The sequence below is a fragment of the Pelecanus crispus genome, chromosome 10, assembly GCF_030463565.1.
Source record: "Pelecanus crispus isolate bPelCri1 chromosome 10, bPelCri1.pri, whole genome shotgun sequence".
Taxonomy (NCBI): Eukaryota; Metazoa; Chordata; class Aves; order Pelecaniformes; family Pelecanidae; genus Pelecanus; species Pelecanus crispus.
The window spans coordinates 3117570-3138483 of record NC_134652.1 but is presented as its reverse complement, the minus strand read 5'-3'; the positions used below and the strand labels follow the sequence as shown (position 1 = coordinate 3138483).

The following is a 20914-nucleotide window of genomic DNA, read 5'->3' as shown; positions in this document are numbered from 1 at the left end:
AACAGTAATTTTGTGAGAAGCCTTGATGTTCCCTACACTTTCCAGTCATTTAGAAACATGCCAGCAACTTCACTTTTTTTTTTTTTTTTTTTTTGAGCTAGATGTATGTTAACGGTGAGCCGCTGAACTCAACTCACTGCAAAATCGTTCAGCGAAGCAGCTCGCTGTAACTGCCAGCATTGATTACCTGAAAATCCCGTGGATTTAAGCAGCCTTTGCCGAGGGTGTAAAGCATTGCAGTCAGTGAAGTGCAGCGTTCAGCACCTCGTTCCTGGCAATGCCAGCCCTTGCCCTATTGATCCCACTTTTATTCTGGCTTTATTCCAGATTTCCAAATCCTCTTCCTTCCTTTCCCCTCCCTTCAGTTTACATAAACTGCTGCTGCGTGTTCTGAGCTTCCAGCGTACTATTGCTTTCTAATTCTAAACTGTTAAATTTTGGAAGGTTATCTATAATGCTGAATACAGTGTAGCCAATGTAGATACAGCTTGCAGTAAGCTGTAATTAGTTATTTAATCCCAAGAACGGCTAGTTCAGGCTTAACCTGGCTGTTGACTGAGCCTGTCGTGAATGCAGATTTGTGCATCCTGCTGATTATGTCAATTTGTCATAAATGAGTGACTTTACACAGTTTGATTTAGTAGCACTTTAGGATTCACTCTTGACAAATCGCAGGATTCAATTGTGGTATTTTAATAGCACTCAATCATCAGTGATTAGCAAAGTGATCAGACAAAATCGATCAAATCAGCGACTTAGTTACAGATTCGAAGATGGCAAGGTTCACTCTACTACATGGAAGAAGTGCGCAAAGGAAAATTAAGTTACACTGAGTTGGAATGATTCACAGAGAGATCGTGGATGCAGGGGGTGAGGAGGACCCTCCCGTTGAGTCTCGAGGTTCAGAACAGACCCCCTTGCTTTCTAAACTCCTCAGAGAGGAGTCTGGGTGCGGCTGGGTCCAACCTTAGTCTCAGACTTGGGCAACGGTTTATGTGAATAAGGATAATATATATGTGTATACCTAGCAGCAGTATAAGACTCACTTTGTAATTAAATCGTACATCTACAGACTACTTAAATTGAGTTACACGTGCATACACACAGACATGAATATATATAATATATATATATAAAGGTATACCTGTTAAAAATTCCCCTTGAGTTCAGAGAAATACTCACGTTGAATGTGTGTGCTCCTGTGTAAAAAAAAAAAAAAAAAAAGTTTTATACAATTTTTTTTCATCAAAAAATATATTTTGCCTTTTTACTTTTGTGTTCATTTTTTTTCTTACTCTTGTATTCTCATAACACTTGGAAGAATTTAGAATAGCATCCTAGGGGCAATGGATAGAAGTCATCCTGCAATCCCTTCTGGAAGAGGTTACCTTGGTAAACAGAGCGTGCTTTAATTGCTTTCAGCAGGCAGAAGGGCTGCTCTGTATCTTACAGAGGCTTTAAAAAAAAATACAAATAATGAACTGTAATATCAGAAGAGATGATGCCCTTCCTTGAAGGGTCTGTGTGCTCCCTAAGGAGCTGCAGTTCCTGGTGCCCTCCGCGTGCTGGCAGCTCCTGTGCCTGGCTTGGCGAGAGCCTTGCTACTGCTGACATCCCTTCAAAGCATGAGAGAATTAATTTTTAAGTCTGTTTCTTGCTTTTAAAGAATACCAGGTGTGTGTCGAGTTTGAATTTAGTCCTAGGTATAGCAGAGAGGCTGGGAATAAGGTTTGCTTCTGAGTAACGCATGTGAGGGTGGCGAAAAGGTGGTGTGAAAGTTGTCGTTACAGAAGTTTTTTATACATTCAAGCTTATCCAGAGATTATTTCTGGTGGATTATCCCATTTTACATTGAAAAGAAGGATTTTCTATGGTTATTCTAATGACTGCCAATTTCCTGGATTTTTTTTTTTTTTCTGTTGTTAGGCAGTACTATATAATGTCCTGCGGAAATTGTAATATTAAATACATTATACTGAAACATCGGGGAGCTTCGTTGTGCAGTATTAGTGTGGTTATAATTTTAGCAATGGATGTAGAGCCACCATCTGGATGTGTTCTGCCATTTGTGAAATACAGAAAGTAATGCTTGTGTGTTATGTTTTTGCCAAAGAAAGTATTTTAAAGTCAAGCAAGGCCAGCTAACGGATGAGATGGCAGCCTCTTATAATTAACGTGTTTATTAGGGACTGGATAAATTTGCAGCAAATTAATAACAACATTTGGTTTTTACGTATAAAGCTCAATTTAGAGGGACTACAAGTATTTCTAGACCAGCTCGTTTATCTACAACTATTAATTTCCCTGAATTTCTCTCTAGTCTTCAAAGCAGCAGCACCTTCTCATCACACCTTTTCTCTAACCTTCTCTACATTGGAAATTATCTTCTGGTCTCATGAAGCCTGGAAATTCTCTGTATTTGGAAGGTTCTGGTGAAACGCTTTATAGCTCGCAGGCTCAGAGCTGCGGCACACGTGTTCTCCAAAGGAACGTACGTAGCTGTGAAGCACCATGTGTACGTCTGTAGGAAATCAAGGTAGGGTAAGGAAACTCTGAAAGGTGCTTGTTACAGGTACATTAAACGTTGTGGTTGTTACCAGTCTGCTTGGTGGCAAAAGCTTTTCCTCTTTGTTTCGGTCTCCTGGCACCTGTGAGGCCGACGTTGCGTGTTGAAGTTACACGGCGTAGAAGTGTTGCTCTCGTGGAGGAAGGTCACTTGGACCCTTAAGACCAAGGGTCTTAAGGCCACGCTGGGCTTTTGGGCTGCCTTCCCCTCCCTGCAGCCCACGCTGCTCCTACTCATGCTCCTTGCAGAAGGTACAATACATGCAGTTATGGCAGGAACCGCCAAAAATACGTGATTTTTGCATTTATTCTCAAGGCTTGGGTTTATTCGCATCTCAAGATTTCAGCTGCTGGTACTTACGAGTTTTCTTCTTACCAATGGAAATGACTTTCAGGTTCCTTGCCTCAGTGTCCTCGGCTGCTGTGTTTTACTGATGTCGAGCAGCTCTTCTGGCCTGATTTCTGTCGTCGTCTTTGAACGACGGTTGAGCGTTACCTTCCTGTTCTTGGATTGAAAATGTTCTTACTGAATTCTTAGTGCGCACAACTGGTATTTTCCTTTTCCTTCTGCATCAAAACTTGAAGTGATAAGGCAATGGGAGGGTATAAAATAAGTTCTAAAACTTTCCTCATCTAAAGTAAACATTTCTTTTTCTTATAGCTTTGTTCTGACGTGATAGTAATTTGCCCTGAAAATTTATCTTTTGCTTTCGTTTTCTTTTAGGTCCAGGATGGAACATTCCTGCTTGCTCCTGCTGCTCTGTGTTAGTTTTCTGTTTGCGGAAGCTTTACCACCCAATGGAACTGAATTGCCAAAACCAACAGCGACAACAAGTAAGGATGTCACTTCATTTGCGGGGATGGGAGTGGGTGTGGAAAGGGACTTCTGGTGAGGTCCCCCTGGTGACATAGTGCTGGATATTTTTCCAGGACTTTGACCCCGGTAATGTGCTTCTAATCGTGCCAGATGACCTCTGTATTTGATCTCCATATGACTGGTGCTGTGCGCTTTACTTTCTCTTTCCCATGTGTGGGAAATGTGCAGGATAGCTTTGGGAGAGGTGGAGAAGCCCAGGATGTCGTCTCCTGCCTGGGCTGCAAGCTCTCCATACCCCAGGAGCTGGCACTGTGGATCTCCAGTGTGGTGGGACCTGGACACAGATAATACGAAATAAAGAAATTATCAATTAGACAACAGGATGAAGATACTTAAGCATCATGAGGAACTACGGTCTTTATCTGTGTTCTGTGTTTTCTAATGATATGAGCTGAGGCAAGATGTGAGGGGATGGATAATAGTGCAGGTGTCCTGCATAAGATTAGGTCAGGTGAGAAATAGAAAAGTCTTTTTCAAAGACCTAAGAGCAATCTGCTACTCACTGGTCCACCACAGCATCTTTTATTCATCCTCATTTCTATTTTTGGAATTTCTTCCTCTTGCTTCAAGCCCTCCTACAACTGCGTCCTAACACGTTACAGTCCTGGAGAAGGGCTTGTTTGAGTCAAATAAGGGTTTGTTGGGTTTTTTTATTTAAGATACTGATTCTACTATTATGTTCTGTGATGGGATGATATATTTTACTTGCACATTGTCCTTATCCTTCATCATCCTAGCTAGTGGTCTTCGAAATCCCTGTGCTGGTGAGTGGTGTTTGTCAGGCAGCGGTTCGCCGCTTAGGCAGTGGCAGTGCATGACATCATGCTCATGTCGGAGGGGAATTTCCGCAGGGATAGCTGCTCCGTGAACTTGGTTGAAGGGAAATAAAGCTGATGATGTTGCCTAGAAACAGTGTGGTGAAACCTTGATAACTTTTCAGGTGACTGTTGTTGACACCCAGTCTTTATAGGAGGGTGTTTTTGTGGTTTGGTTGGTTTGTTTTTAATCTGCCTGTGAGCTTTACACCCAAGCAAGAATCAAATGCCAGGCATGGCTGATGGCCACTTTGTTTTGGTCCTTGGTTGTATTAATTCCGGTGTTTGGCATTTGCTTCCGTCAAACTCTGAGGCTGGAGAACAGCAGAGGCAGCTGAGCCCTGCTCTGCCTGGGCACCGAGAGACCTCGCAGGGGAAGCGAAGCTTAGGGGAGCAAGGGGCTCCACCGTTAGTAATGCCAATCTTGGTGGTGTTTTGCTTAGAGCTTTCCAAATAAAGAAATTGCTAATACAAATAAACATTTAGCTGAGTATAAAATTGCTGGTAAATGGCTCTGCTGAAAGGTTGGCATGCAGTTGTCAGTGCCCTGCTTCTTGTCTGGCACCTGGAGCAGTAGAAGAAGAAGTTACTGATATTGGTCTGAATATGTAAGAATATGGGAATTGGGAAAGGGAAGTAACTTGTTAGTTGCATCGCTTCCCACAATTTTAATAAAATTCGTAAAAAGGGAGTTTCTCCATAGATGCTGTTCATCTTCAAAGCTTACTTCAAAATTGTGTCGAATGTAAGTATGATAATATGGATAAGAGTAATCTTATCATCCATGTTTTAATTAAATCTTAATTTCGGTGATACAAGTTAGAAATGATTAGTACGATTGGACTGTTCTTCTAAGTAGCAAAGCCTTCGTTACTTTGCAGTGAGAAGTGTTTTGTCTGATACACAAGTATCATACACTGAAAATGTATTGCTGTATAGAAACTTCCAAGATAATAGGATTATCTAGTACATTTGATAGCCATTGACTTAATACAAAACTTTTTTTAATACAAAAGTAAAGGTTTTTGATTGAAGTGTCAAGAAAACTCCATTTAAAAGAATACGGAAAGAACTGAAGGATTCTAAAAAAAAATCCAGCTTTCCTTTTGCATGCTAATTTGATGAATGATCCAAAAAGATAAGATGCTTTTGATTCTGAAAGGAGTAGTTATAATTTATTAGATGTCATTATTTTAGCTGACTTAAAACATTTGTTGAATTAAGATACGAAAACCAGTATTTATTCTTATTTTAAACACAGATACTTGGTCTGTATTGCTCAATTTTTCAGCACTATTGCCATTTTGCTTCCTACAAGAGTACCATGAAATTGCTACCATGAAATTTCCCTTTCATGAAAAAAGAATATTCTGGTTTTTATTGCACTGCCATTTACTGGAGAAGTTGCACCACCATCTACTCAGAGTGTTCAACTATATTAAATAAATATAAACTGGTATTTATTTATTTGGATTTGCATAAATAAATGTGTATTTCAAGTAGATAAAACTTTATGCTATCAAATACGTGACAGACTATTTGTATGTGACATTGTCTGCAGCAGTCAAACAATTCCTGGTTACTCAGATATTAATGAGTTATCCAGTAGTAATCATAGGCAAGATTCTTTTACTTCCTCTTGTGTTTTTATGTAGTTTAAAAGTGAAAGCAGCCTGGGAGTTGCAGTAGTAAAGCTTTTAAGTCCTTTCCAAATGTTTAAATTTCTTTAGTGTTTACTTGATGAATATTTCATGGGTTTCATGCCCATCTTTACAATTTCTTTCCACTGCCGATGTATTAACATGCAGAGGTAATGAATTTATCGGATGAGTGGGAGGTTGAAAGGCAGCCAGCGGTGCAGCTTTTGATGCCCTATTTATTGCTGGTTTAAACTTTGAAGAAGTCAGTGGGTGTCTTTGAAAATAACTTGAAGCGATGTATAGAAAGAATGAAGTCTTGCTATACGGTAGCCAGAACGAGACGCAGAGATGGGGACTTTCACGCTAGACTCCTGGTGGTGCTTTCATGTAGAAAATAAGGCATCATCAGAATACTGAGTTATGAAGAAGGAGGCTGGCTCATTTTACTTAGTATTTAAAAGGCAAAGGGATGCTTTGCGGGTAAATACTCAAGTTTAAGAGTTAGTATGAAAAGCAGAACTTCAGAAATTGGTGGTTTTGGATTGGGGGTTGGACTAGATGACCTTTAAATGTCCCTTCCCGCCCAAACTATTCTATGATTCTGTGATTGCAGTGGCAGGCAGGGCTGTGCTCGGTCCGGCTGTGCGGCATTCGGCTTTGGGATGGCAAATGCAGGTGCAATTCTTGCATTTGCTGCCGCTTGCCTTCCTGTGTAATGCAGGCTGTGGACACTGGGATTGTCTTCCCTGTCTTTTTCCTTTGCCCTTCCTCTATTTATTTTTTGTTAATATGTGTTTGTTTTTCATATGTGGCAAACGCATCTCCTGGTTATCAGCTGTGTATCTGCTTCCTCTCTGCAGTCAAGGCATAGAATCATCGAATCGTTTAGGTTGGAAAAGACCTTTAAGATCATCCAGTCCGACCATGGTGAAGCACAGCGATTCTCTGCAGGGTTGGGGTTTTCTCTTCCAAAAATAGTGTGAGGAGGGCTTAGTCTGGACTTTGTGATATCCCCGTTGGCATGGGTGGACTTCTCCTGCCCAGTCATCGCAGCACAAGTTCAGCCAGACCTCAAGGAGACAGGTTGGCTAGATGGAGGCTGAGAAGGGAGGAGAGTTCTCCTTTCATTGAGTTAACTTGTATGAAGTTAACTTTCAGAGTATAGAAAGCACACACTGATGTGCATGAGGCTTAATTATAATAAATCAATCACTGTTAAATCTGAACAGAAAGTTCAGCAAACAGAAGTTAAGCACTTGCAGAAGTTTTCACAACAACAACAACAAATTTAAATACTCTGCTACTCACGCAATCCAGACATTTCAAAAATGCCTACATCCACAAAAAGTACTAAGGACTCCCCAAAATATGTCACTTGAGCATGTCTTCACCTTAGCATCAGGCCAAATGACGGCATGAGGACAGCCTGTGCCACACACACATCTGCATAGTGAGTAGCGTCCCGGTACCCCCAGCAAGGTGGTGACATGAAAGGGTTTTGGTCCCGTGGCTGCGTGTGCTTTGGTGAGCTCTGCTGCTCCCTGCATTTGTTCTCAGTGAATTTTGAGAGTTACCTGCTCCATGGGGCATGTGAGGAGCATTGAAAGACTACAGTAAAAATTGGAGATGCTTCATTGCCCTTTGAAACATGAACAGGTGAAGGAGTAATATGGAACATACTCAGCGCTGTCGTGCATGATAGATTATCCAGTCTGAAGTATCCCCTAAATTAATGTGTGAGGTCTTGCGTGGCCACCCGGCAAGCTGGCCACAGAAGTTGATGCAAGCTGGACCGAGCTCTTCAGCAGAGACGTGTCTAAGAGCTCCTGTATCCCGCACGTGGGGGATGTGTTACTCCGATAGAAGTTATGTGTAAGTACCAACATTCCCATACACTGGGAAGCATTGGCTTTTGTGCCTGCAGGTGACAAATGACCTCTATTAAAATTAGACCGGAATTCTATTCGTAATCATACATTTTGCAATGTGGCGCTGCTGAAGATTGCGTGCGCTGTGTTTGCCATGCGATGGATGAGGTCTGTGTCAAGGTGTTGTGACGGCTACTCTTCATGTAAAATACATGTCAGAGGAGGTCGGGGTCCTTTGCAGGGCTGGATGTCTGAAACAACAGTTTCGACCCAAAACAGAGGCACGTGTCGCTGCCCAGAAACCGCTGTGGTCAGATTTGACTGAGCGCATTTAAAGGACATTTGTGTGTCTGCTGAAGGGACAGCACAGATGAAGGATGCACCCTGAAAAAACCTACTTGAAATCTAACCCAAATAATGGGTGAGAGCAGTTGAGTTTTAGTTTTGGAGAGGTGGAGGGTTAAATTCTCTGTTGTTTGAAAAGAAGTTTGGACCTGTGAACAAATAGAGGCTGTTGTGGGATTTCTTCTGTGCTCAGATAAACGTCTTGTCTGGTTTTTGTCAAGCACTGAAATAATTTCAGGTACCTGACTTGCTAATCTAGGGCAAGCCACGTGCCTTGCCTTGTTAGCTTGCTTTTGTGGAGGGAGAAAAAGGTGCTTTAATCACGCTTTTATTCATGGGCCATTTTACTGTTCAGATCCTCCATGCAAAGGAACCGGTCCAGGGGGCCGATCCCAAAGTCTGGGAGAGAGTGGAGAGAGGATCACGGGACAGTTACTGATGTGCATACACTGCTGTTAGTTCCCTTTTTTTCTTGTGGGTGGTTTTGTTTTTGACACATACGGAAAGTGGGAACATCATAACCCTGAAGGAAATGGTGTTATGTTTCCAGAAAGAGCTGTTCAGAAGGCTGGCCAGCAGCGCGGGGAATGAAGCTGGGAAGAACCTGTGAGTCAGCCTCGGTGGGTGGCAGGGGAAGCACGAGGGGTTGCCACCATCCTCCTGGTGATAATCCTCCTCTCTTGTCAAGATGAAAATCACTGGTTCATTGTATTTCCCCAAAAATACCCTCGGGGTGATGTTTTTCGTGTGGTTTTGGACAGCAGCTCGCTCTGTGTTGGAGCAGAGGAAAATTTTCCGTGGCAGTAGCTGCAGTAGAGGTCTGCTTTAGAGGACATCTGCCTCTTCTGCGTGCATTTACTCATATGTTTCAGTTGTCAAATTTTTGAGGTGGCACTGATTAAAAAAATATTTCGGGTCTGTCTTTCAGTCTTTCCTTAAAATCCCACTTACTATGTAGGTGTTGTATTGGCCAAAGATCTTTCAGCCTCTGAGTCTACAATGGCCTAAGCCCAGTTGTAACTCTCTCTTATGATTTTTGGGCTACACTTACAAAATCACTGCTGCAGATATGGAAGAAAATACAGGTAATAAATGCAACTGTTTAAAACCGCACCGTGCCTTACACACAGGCTCTGCAGAGGTGAAGCCATCAGTGTGCCCACTGCAAGGCTTTGAAAACGGTGTACAAGGAAGAAGGGACTGTTTGTGGGGTTTGACCTAATTTCCTGGTGAAATGGTGGGAGGAGAGGTGAGATCTTGATGCAGAGGATTGCGTTGCTCATTGCAGGGCTGCTCTGTCCTTAACTAAAGAAATGTAGACAGTAGTCTGGCAGGTGGTTGAACTTTTCTTCTCCTGGGTTGGATTGAGGCTTTCTGTGGTTGGCTGGGAATCAGTTTTCCAAAGACACCCCAAAAACATGGTGTGGCGTACATCAGTTCTTCTGAAAGGAGGAGACAGGAGATTTTGTATTGTGTAATGAACTGAGGGAAACTTTAATTCCCTTGTGACTCAAATTTGTTGTTTCTCCCCCCTTGCGTCATGGGTCTTGATGGCAGAGCCAATGATGAGAACTAACAGAAAACCCCTAAATCCTGGAGGACTCTGAGATATTGAGTCTGAAATTTCTAAACTTCAAAAGTGGGTGTCATGGTTCAGCCCCAGGCAGCAGCTCAGCACCACGCGGCCATCGCTCACTGCCCCTGCCCCGGTGGGATGGGGGAGAGAATCGGAGGAGCGAGAGTGAGAAACACTCCTGGGCTGACATAAGAACAGTTTAATGATTGACATATAGTAAAACAGTAATGATAATAATAACAATATCCAAAGCAAGTGATGCACGATGCAATTGCTCCCCACCCGCCGACCGATGCCCAGCCAGTTCCCAGCAGCGATCGCTGCTCCCCGGCCAACCCCCCCAGTTTCCATACTGCCCATGACGCCGTATGGTATGGAATGGCCCTTGGGGCAGTTGGGGTCAGCTCTCCTGGCTGTGCCCCCTCCCAGCTTCTTGTGCCCCTGGCAGAGCAGGGGAAGCTGGAAAGTCCTTGCCTGGCATAAGCAGCACTGAGCAACAACGAAACCATCAGCGTGTTATCAGCATTCTTCTCATCCTAAATCCAAACCACAGCACTGTGCCTGCTACTAGGAAGAAAATTAACGCTATCCCAGCCAAAACCAGGACAGTGGGCTAAGGTGGCTCCTTTTTGCCTGTGAGGGGCAAAAATAGGTATTTTTGTTTGTTTCTTTCTTTGTCAGACCTTGGTTTCCATACAGAGTGCAGTATTGCTAAATACCACGCAGAAATTGTTAACCTGTTTCCGGTGATGCACATTGATCCAGGCACTCCTTCCAATAGTGGTTTTCTGAAACCCTGTCAAGTGATGGTTTCTGATTGCAATTTTGTCATGCCTGCCACTTTCGTCTTTATATACCACTTAAATGTCAAGTTTCATGCAGGTTATTGCCTTCCCTTTCTTTGTACTATTATGTTGACTTGAGATACCCTCTTTCCTTGTATGTCCCTATGCCTCTAAAGGAAGTTTTTCCGTGCCCTAATCCCTGTTTGAGCATCCGGAGAGTTCCCAGCTGCTCCCGAGATACAAACCAACACTCAAATGGTTTTGCAGGGATCAGTTCTGGACAGTCGGTTAATCCGTATGAGCTCTTTGGTATAATATTGCAGGTGTTACGTAGTCTTATATAGTTACTGCAGTCTTGTGTTTTCATGATGTTTTATGTCGAGGCTTGTGGTAAGGTCTCTTCAAAAAGCCTGTGCTGAAAGCAAGCAAAAAGAAAGGGGAAGTGTGAATGCAGGAGGGGTTGGGAGAATTACTGCTGCAGTTCTCAAAGACCGCTGTAGGAATGGTGAAGAACTCGTTAAAGGTGTGTAAATGTAATTTAAAACCAAAAAAACCACCACGCCAGCAGCCACGGAAGTCCCCTTAATTTTGCAAGAGTGTACGTTGGTAAGAAGATGTATAAAAAGTGCAAAGGAAGGAGGCTGAGGACGGCCGGTGTAACGATGGAGGAACTGGGGGGTCTGGACCCCCGGGGCAGGTGGATGCCCTGAGCGTGGGCTGCTGCCTCGGGTGGCTCCTTTGGCCACTAAGTGAGGAAAGATCGGCCTCTGTGTCCTGTGGCGTGGGCAATAAATCCCAGGTCCGAAGGCCTCATCCTTCCCACTTAGCGAGGTCCCTAGCACTGCAGTTACGCTAGCCTGGACTTGGCTGGTCAGAAAGAGAAACAGGTAGCAGGGTTATCTTTTGCTTGCTGAAGGCTAAGGCTGAGAGTTTTGCTTGCTTAAATAAAACACGTTGGTTTTTTAAATGATTTTAATGTGTTCTGTGTTGACTTGTTCAGTAGAATTAAAAGGTTACAGAAGCACAATGAAGCTAAAATGTAGAGAGTCACGTACATCAAAACTCTATTAACAGAAGGATGAGACTTGCAATTTATACTAGAAAAAACAAAATTTTAATTTTTTTTTAATCACCATTCAGAGTATTTGTTAAAAGTCTCATCATTCCTGCTCGTTCTTATCTTTATATATAATAAAATATATATTTTATATGTAATATAAGCCATAGAAGGCACCGCAGTTTGCACTGTCCCCTCCTGCCTTCCCCCTCCGTCGTGCTCAGCACGTGCTTTACAGCCTAATTCAGCCAGCAGCAGTGTTTTGGACTGGTAAATGAGATGTGTTCAAACCCCATCTTGTATCTCTGGAGTCAATGAAATCTATACAAAGGGGGGCATTCTTGGGTGATTTCTGTCTGGCTGAGCTGATGCGCGTAAGGAGACTGCAGCAAACCTTTTGAATGGGCTTCGGGTTTAGTTTACAACCTTGCATCCATTAAACTTAACTCTAACTACAAGTAAGTTTTTGCTTAACCAGTCATTCCCAAAAATATCCTTGACATTCTCAGTGGTAGATAGTTTGCTTGTGCCTTTGAAGGGGGGAAAAGAAAGAAAAAAAAAAAAAATTGAACTTTCAATTTCAGCTTTGAATATATTAAATAATTTGTGATGCTTTTAGTAAGTACAAGCAGGATATTGCATAGAACCACAGATCTGTCATACACCAAGCACAGTTTCTGCCTGTCCTACATCAGGCAATCTGTGGCTATGAAATTTCACGTTGGCTGTGTTCAATCCACAGACTCTACCGAGGAGAACAATTTACACAAGGACGTATTGACTTCGATGCTGATTCTGCTCCTGGTCTTCATCATTTTCATTCTGTTGGCTGGCTATTTTTTCAGGTAGGTCTGTGTGGAGCCCTGCATGCAGAACTAGCTCAGTCTTGTTTCGATATGATCTAACAAGGAAATGAAATGCCTACTTATGGTGAGGCAGGAGCCTCCATCACAGCGTAGAGGAGGGTGCTGCGGCGGCGGTAGCTTTCACCGTGAAGATGAACAGAAAGAGTTTCAGCAGAATTACATGGTTGGTAAAGACTGGCTTGGAAAAACGCTTGTTACCTTTCAGCTCGTTCGTCGGAGTAATGTGGCGTATGTATTTCAGGTTCAGAAGACATAGGAAAGCTGTTGTGAACTCTGGGGACAAAAAGATGCCAAATGGGATCTTAGAAGAACAAGGTATGGAGAGATTTGCTTTCCTTCTCACCATGCACTTTGTTCGTGTACGCACATGCTTGTTCGCTGATTAAGAATTCAGTTATTCAGTTACGTTTGCTTTTTGTTTAGAAGGTATAGAACTGTTATTAAAGAGAAAATAGTTTTTTTTAAAAAAGAGGTCCATATTTAAGTTTGTGTTTATATAATCTTAACTTTCAGTTGTTGGTATTAAATAATGTTCACTTTAAGTTGGGATTACAGCAAGTATTTCTTTGTGTTTCTCGTGCTCTTTATATATGTTTTATTAGGATGCCAGCTGAGAGCCAGGTTTCTGGCACTGTGGTCTTTGTATTTAGAGAAAGGATTGTAATAGGTCTTCTTACAAGGGAGGGGAAGAAAAGATCCTTAACTCTTGGTGAAATTACGGGCTGGTTCCTGAACATAAAGACAAGCAAGCAAGGGGATGAGGCAGGGCAGTGTTGTAAGCCAGCGGCACTAAAATGAAACACTCTCAGGAGTTGAAAATGTTTCCCGCTGGCTTTTTCAAAGGTGCTGGGTTTCTGCTGTTAGCGGGGAGCCCTTTGGGTGGGTTGCTCTGTGAGGCTGAGTTCAAACCTAGCAAACGTGGAGCAGCTGTTCATTTCTCGCTGCTAAAGTATTTTAGCCGAAACAAAGAGGCCAACGTCTTTGTGCCGGTTCCACATCGCTACGTATGAACTGAAGACTGGGTTAACAAACACGGTGGCAGTCAGAGAGAAAATTAAACCTCTAAATATACCCGTCGGCTTCCTGTTCGGTCGGTGCTTGTGCACAGGAACCCCGGCGAGCGCGGTTTGGAGATCCCCGCAGCGGCTCGGTGCCGGATGGTGCCCTTGGGCGATGAATGGTTAATGCCGCCACCAGTGAGTTTTAGTTTGCAAGAGGAAATCGCCCCGTCATTGTCAGCGTGTAGGGAAGTGGTCTGCCTTTCTGTTTGCCTTCGGTTGTAAATAAAACTTGTCTTCACCAAACAGCGGGCTTAATCCCTCCGCTTCTTCCAGCCGTCGTGCCGGGCAGCCCGTGGGGATGCTCGTTTCGGTTTTGTGCTCTTGAAGGGCCATGAAGGCAGCCGGTGAAGGCGTCCTGGGGCTTCATCTCCCTGTGCAAGCCGAGGTCTACGTGGCAAGGAGTGCCCGCAGCAATCCCTGCGCCAAAGCGTGCCGCAGAGCGACTGCGTGCCGGGGCTGGGCTGGCGCTGGGTGACCTGGGGCAACGCAGAGCAGCAGCAGCTCATCGCGGCGCGAAGTTCCTGGTGTCTGCCAAGTTGAAGATATTTTATTTCATAGAACCATAGTAATCATAGAATGCTTTGGGTTGGAAGGGACCTTGAGAGATCATCGAGCCCAACCCCCCTGCAGTAAGCAGGGATTGAACCTGTGAACTTGGCGTTATTAGCACCGTGTTCTAACCAACTGATTATCATTTCCCCTTCACAAGTGAAATGATCTAGCGGTGTCTCTTCGGTGGTAGATACTAAAAGCCGTCCCTGCCCTGTGGCAGAGCAGCTCGGGGTTGGTATGCTCTTCGTCAGCAGAAGGAACCTTCTCCTTTTCTAAATAAAACTCGGTCGCATTTTAATCCGCTGTAAATGCAGAAACCATTAATTTTACCAGTAGTGGTTCTACTTGAATTTATTATGTTCTCAAAGAAGCTACTTGGCCTGTGGTTTTGGTTTTTTATTTCATTTAAATCAGCTTTATCACCGATCGAAGTCTCATCTGAGAAGTATGTTTTGGCATCTTCCAGCATAAAAATTAATTCGTAGTTGGAAATAGCTTGTTATCTGTTGCTCTGGACATGCCTTTAACACGCGCTTTCCTTGTACTGACAGAACAGCAACGGGTGATGCTGCTCAGTAGGTCTCCCTCGGGCCCAAAGAAGTATTTCCCTATTCCAGTAGAAAATCTCGAAGAGGAAATACGGATGCGATCGGCAGACGAAGGGAAACTCTTCCGTGAGGAGTTTAATGTAAGTCCTCACATGCGGAGCGGACAGCTGCAGGGTGAAAAGCGAGGGGCAAATGAAAACGCCTGCAAATATTAACAGTTCTTTTAAAAACGTTTAGCGCGCGATGCTGGTACGAACGTGCTCTGTCACACGTGGTCACCCTTCATCCGGACAAAATCTGGAACGTTAACCGCTGTATGGTACAGGGATGCCAAATGGGTAATATATTGTCGTGGTTTAGCCCCAGCCAGCAACTCAGTACCACGCAGCCGCTCGCTCACTCCCCCTGCCCCGATGGGATGGGGGAGAGAATCGGAGGAGTAAGAGTGAGAAACACTCCTGGGTTGAGATAAGAACAGTTTAATAATTGAAATAAAGTAAAATAGTAATGCTAATAGTAACAGTATAATAATGATAATAATAATAATGATACACGAAGCAAGTGATGCCCAATGCAATTGCTCCCCACCCGCCGACCGATACCCAGACAGTTCCCGAGCAGCGATCGCTGCTCCCCGGCCAACCCCCCCCAGTTTATATACTGAGCATGACGTCATATGGTATGGAATAGCCCTTTGGGCAGTTTGGATCAACTATTCTGGCTGTGCCCCCTCCCAGTTTCTTGTGCGCCTGGCAGAGCATGGGAAGCTGAAAAAGTCCTTGACTAGCATAAGCAGTACTCAGCAACAACTAAAAACATCAGCATGTTATCAACATTCTTCTCCTACTAAATCCAAAACACAGCACTATGCCTGCTGCTAGGAAGAAAATTAACTCTATCCCAGCCGAAACCAGGACATATATAAACTGTTTGACACTTGCTAACATTTAAAGAAGGTCTTTAGTGTTTGCCTGAAAGCTGGAGGAGAGGAAAATTGGATACGAGTCCGTAGCATTGGTTTTCTTGGTGGGGGCAGAGGGTTTTTTTGTGAGTCTGAGTGCTTCACCTCTATGGGAAGTACTTAGAGGAGACATGGTGTGGCCTTTAATATTACCCTAGTGAGGTTTGACTGTTTTTCTTTTTTTTTTTTTTTTTGTAATTTGACCTTTTGCCCTTTGTTACCATCCCATCACTTTGCAGTGCCATGTGCCCCAGCACATACGTTTCTGTGAAGTGTCTCAACTTCAAGAGTTTTTCTTTAAAGTGTTGCCTCGGTCAGAAAGGAGATTTTATTTTCTGCCCATAACCTGAGCTCCAGTCGCCTGTGGTCGCGTAGATGAGTCTGAACCGGTGTCTGTGGCGAGCTGCTGCAGAGCCGGTTTCTATGGAGAAACCCGGCGTGATGAGTCTGCTCTCGCACGTCTGCATTCGGGGGCCTTTTCCATTCTTTTATTCTTTTTCACTTCCCTTAACAGCAAAAGCAAGTCGCAGAGAGCAGTAGCTTAAATGTCAAATAGGGAGCTGTCAAAGCCGATGCACGCATTGATTAGACAGTCTGTTTAGTCACCTTCTTAATTGGCGGCGTATTTATATCTGCAATTCGTTTGACGATATATTTAAAACACATCATTTCTTTGCCTTATCAGAGAGGGAGCATTGTGGAGATATTTATCAAAGTCAAAAAAACGGATGTGAGAACTAATTTGACAAGATGCGCGCTTGTGAATTTTGACTCTCCTGATTAATTCGTTCTGCAGTTAGGAGCGAAACGAGCCATCTATTTTTATTTTTGAAACCTGCTTGGCTTGGATCGCTTTCCGCACCGTGCTGCGGGCGTGCGAGTTTCCGTCTGCACACAAGCGCTGAATCTGAAAGCTGGGGTCCGGTCCCCACGAGTGAGCAGTCTGAGCGGTGACGGGGACGACGGTGCAGCCAGCCTGCTTGATGCTCGACGTGGGTGTTTTTTCCCCTGCTGCATCTCCTGTGGCTGCTTGCGTGGATATATGAGCTGTTTGCTGAAGCCTGCGGAGGGGCAGGAAGGGTGAAAGACAGCTGAAAATCGGTGATTGATATTGTAGCGTGAACCAGGAAAGCTGACAAACGGGTCTGTTATTGCAGCGCTGGAAGGAAGAGGGTTGAGAAAGCGGGACCCTTCGGCACAAAGGCATCTTCTGGACAGCCTCACCTTCAGAGCATCCCCCAGCACTCGGCTCCATCTCCCGCCAGCTGAGCTTACGCCGGTACCTGCCCCTCGAAGCCGTAGCTGCCAAATTCTGCCTGTTCTGGATGGGTGCAAAGCCACTTTGCCCGAGCCGTCGGGCAGGCGAGGCTGCGGGGGCTGCTGAGCCGCGGTGGACGCTGCCTGCGGCCGGGGCTGGGGACGCTCAGCTGACGGGCATCTCTGCCCACTGCCGTGTTTGCTTTGCACAGCCTGACACAACACGGCGGGGGTCAGGCGTCTCCGGGAACGCGGACACGGGGTCTCCGTTGCGAAATTGAAACAGATTTAGGCTTAAAGTGGCGTTTTGGCAGTCCTGTGAGCTGCCGGCGGCGGCCGGGCGCGTGCGCCAGCCGTGGAAGTTAGGTCCCAAGCGGTTTTACTGGTGAAAAGAAAACAAAGCAAGCGCTGATAGACGAAGACACGCAGTGGGTAGAAAGGATTTTTGAGGACAGTTCTCTTAGATTTATGTGTCTAACGGTGTTCTTCAATACCTTTGATTTTATCCTTAAAGCCTAAATTACCCTTAAGAAGTACCTTGCACTTGTTGCGCTTGTACACTAACCCAAATAGCAGGGGCTCCTTCCACCCTTCTACTTCATTTGTTTATTATTTGATTTCTTTGTAAGCATAGAGCACTAGGAAGAACGTGTTCTTTCTTCACAGGAAAAAAAGAAAAAAAGAAATTAAAAAAAAAATATATTCCTTTCCATATGGTCCCTTCAAATCCATCTAACCTCTCTTTATCATCTGTAACGCCAGGTGAGCTGGGTGTTTGAAGTTTATGCTGGCTAGCTTATTGCCTTCACATTCAGGTCAATGTCTGAAAACCTTCCTGTAGGAATTTCCTTTTGGAATTTTCATGTTGACTTGACCAAGATGTCCCTGTAGTTCATTCAGTGGGGAAAAAAAGAGAAAACGCGCCGATGCTGGGGTAGGTCGAGCCCCTCGGAAGCTTCAGATTTTCGGATTCTTGCGACACGGGAGCAGATAAGACTGCGGTGGCGGCAGATGACCAAGGCTCATCGGCTCCTCGTGATTCGGGGGGTGACGGGGAGGACGTGGTGAAGTGCCTCCATGAATCACATCCTCCCCTCCGAAGAGGGGTGGGAGCAGCGAACCTGGGACTGCGAGTCCCAAGCCCGCTGCCAGCAGGGCAGCCTGACACGGGGAGGTTGCCGGGGAGATGTCGGGGCCTTGCGGGAGGACGGAGCAGGGAACGGAGGGATTATTTTGCCAGAGACAATCACTTTTCATGCGTTTTTCACGTGAAGATGCAGAACTTCCATGACGCTTTATTGGGAATTTGTTGCCTGACTTTGGAAGTTTGAAGAAGGCGTGTTTGAAGTGCTAATTATTTCTTTTCATGCAAAGGATAAACTCAGTTTCTGTGTTTTGTAAATTGTAAATGTATTTTAATTAGCAAAACCCTGGGCTTCGTTCACATAAGGAATTACGCAGTGCGCTAAAAGCGGCGTTCTTTTTCAACTCTCTGTTTTCCACCTTCTCTCTCCTTTCTTTTACTTAAACTTGTGAATGTAAGCGATAGAAAAAAGGGAAAAAAAAAAAACGCAAACCCACAAATGCGCGTTGCTGTTTCCTCTGTGGTGGTGGTGAAGTCCTCCCCGCACCCCCACTTTTATCCTATGTCACCCTGACAACACGGATTGCTGCTTTTAAGGGGAAATTCCAAGGCCTGCTCTCTGCCCGGCAAGCGGGAATAGTTGCCTTAAGCCGTGCCGGGGGCTACCATTTTTTTCCCTTCCCCTCCGGGATTCAGACTGGGTGGTGGGCGGCAGGAGGGTGGGAGAAGGGTGGGCCCTCACCTGCCATCTCGGCGAGATGTTTGATATTTAATGTGCTTAGCAGTGAGCTATTAACAGTCAAACTCTATTTATGTTACCGAACCAACTGTTATTGCTAAAAGTAGCTGTCGGAGCCGAGCTCGAGGGAGCGGCACGTCCGCGCGCCTGGGTCACGGCGCTGTGAATCACCGCGGCAGATGGCGGCTTACAGCAGCGGCTCAGAGTTTAACAATTTTCTAAATAACTGCGATCTCTGGTGGAAAAATTACTTATTTTTTCCAAAAGTGCTGAACTCGTTTTCTGTACTGAAATCTGTCAGGATGTGGTTTCCTGTTTTAGAGTAATGAAAGTTATTGCAGAGGGAAAAAGAAAAAAAAGATTTAAAAAAAAAAAAAAAAAGAAAGAAAATATGTTTAATTCTATTGGATGCAAAGCAATATGGATAAATGCAGATTTTCCCTCAGCCACGCGCACTCAAGAGTTAGCTGTTTTCTAACACATTGACTTTTGTATCTTTTTTTTTTTTTTTAGTCATTAACACCTGGATATGTGCAGGGAACATTTGAAATGGCAAATAAGGAAGAAAACAGGGAGAAAAACAGATATCCTAACATCCTGCCATGTAAGACATTACCTTTTCTTTTAGATCAGACGATTAACTCTGGCACTGAGCATGCCGCTAGTGGCGTTCACTTGCTGCAAATATTCAAGTAAAATCATTTCACTGGTCACAAACGTTCTTTGTACGTTGTACGTGCAAACCCCGTCTGTTTTGCGGCACGTTTCTAGTATCGATCGTCTCCTGTTAGGTTTTTCCGTAGCGGTTATTGGGCGCTGCGCTATAAAGCCTCAGCTCCCACGGGGTCCTACCGAATTACGCTGCGGCAAGTGGATGTTTTAGTGTCTCAGGCTAGCTTTGGGCAATCAAATCTGGCAGAGTTTGGGCTGCCACGGTCGGACCGCAGTCCCGGCGATCTTTGGGTGCGGGAGCAAAGCGAGATGTTTGCGGGGAAAGTTTCGTGAGGAGAACTGGGGACAACAGGGGAGGCAGCTGGTTTGGGAAGGGTACGCTTAGCCTGGCCGCCTGCTCGCAAGGAATTAACGTATTTCACATTGATTAACCTGAAAGCGTGCTTGTAATGTGTCTTCCAGATGATCATTCCAGAGTGATTTTGACCCAAATCGATGGAGTCGCACCTTCAGACTATATTAATGCATCATATATAGATGTAAGTTGACAGTTTTCCGCTGTTGGCCAAACAGCAAGCTTTGACTGTGAATTAAACCAGTATTTTTCTGCTAACGTACGTTGGCATTTCGGCTTTTAACTGCTGTGATATTTATTTCCATAGGGTTACAAAGAAAAGAATAAATTTATAGCGGCACAAGGTAATTTGTTCTCATGTCTCTATTCTGTACGTCTTAGGGCTGAACGTATTTAATTTTGGAGGCGTTTTAGAGTTTTTCAGCTGCAGGCGGGGGCCAAATGTGAGGTGGGATTTAGAAGTTACAGTTTAAATTACAGTTAAATTACAGTTTAAATGAAGCTCAGGTGAGTGTGAGGTTAAGCCACTGCCTTTAGACCCGCAGATCCTGCTCCGAGCGCGGGGGCTCGCCTTCCCTCCTCCGCCCCGCTTTGCTGCTCTCTTCCCATTTTTCAGCTCCTTCCTGGGCGTTTGAACAACGGTTCTGTCTAAGCGATCCTGATACAGAAATCAGCATTTTCACATGAGTTCCTCTGCTGGATTTAGTCACCAGTTTTGTGAACTTTGTCACCGCAACGCCAGACACAAAGCAATAGCTGCCCCTGCCCTTCAAAAATAACCCCCGTCCTGCGCGGCGCGATGCGCGGTTGTTCATTGTGGTCGCAGGCTGGACCTCGGCACGGCGGAGAGCTGCAAAGCAGAAATCCTAAACGATGCTCCTGCCATAGCCCGCTTAAAAAAGCGTTAATAATATTTCAAGAGAGGAGGTATCTGCTAGAAACGTAGATCTGAGTGCATATGATTGTGTTAAAGAAAATACGAATTTTTTTCTTTTTTCTTTTTTCTTTTTTCTTTTTTCTTTTTTCTTTTTTCTTTTTTCTTTTTTCTTTTTTCTTTTTTCTTTTTTCTTTTTTCTTTTTTCTTTTTTCTTTTTTCTTTTTTCTTTTTTCTTTTTTCTTTCTTTTTGTCTCTTTTCTTTTTGTCTCTTTTCTTTTTGTCTCTTTTCTTTTTGTCTTTTTTATTTTTGTCTTTTTTATTTTTGTCTTTTTTTCTTTTTTTCTTTTTTCTTTTCTTTTTTTTTTTTTTAAAGAAGTAGGTGGTCTATTCAAAACCTGAGCAGTCTGTAGTGAA

At 44.2% G+C, this 20914-nt stretch overlaps 1 protein-coding gene across 3 annotated transcripts in view; it reads left to right on the top strand.

Moving 5' to 3' along the window:
- The first annotated feature begins 12314 nt into the window (after positions 1-12314).
- PTPRE (protein tyrosine phosphatase receptor type E) overlaps positions 12315-20914 on the top strand; it is a 29672-nt gene continuing 21072 nt past the window's right edge. Inside the window, exons 1-6 of one of the 3 annotated variants that reach the window (XM_075717287.1) lie at positions 12315-12373; positions 12642-12709; positions 14559-14695; positions 19110-19200; positions 19731-19807; positions 19931-19967. In XM_075717287.1, coding sequence (XP_075573402.1) covers positions 12315-12373; positions 12642-12709; positions 14559-14695; positions 19110-19200; positions 19731-19807; positions 19931-19967 — 469 coding nt within the window. Of the gene's footprint in view, positions 12374-12635; positions 12710-14558; positions 14696-19109; positions 19201-19730; positions 19808-19930; positions 19968-20914 lie in introns of those variants that run through there. The other 2 variants (XM_075717286.1, XM_075717288.1) reach the window with 2 other exon arrangements.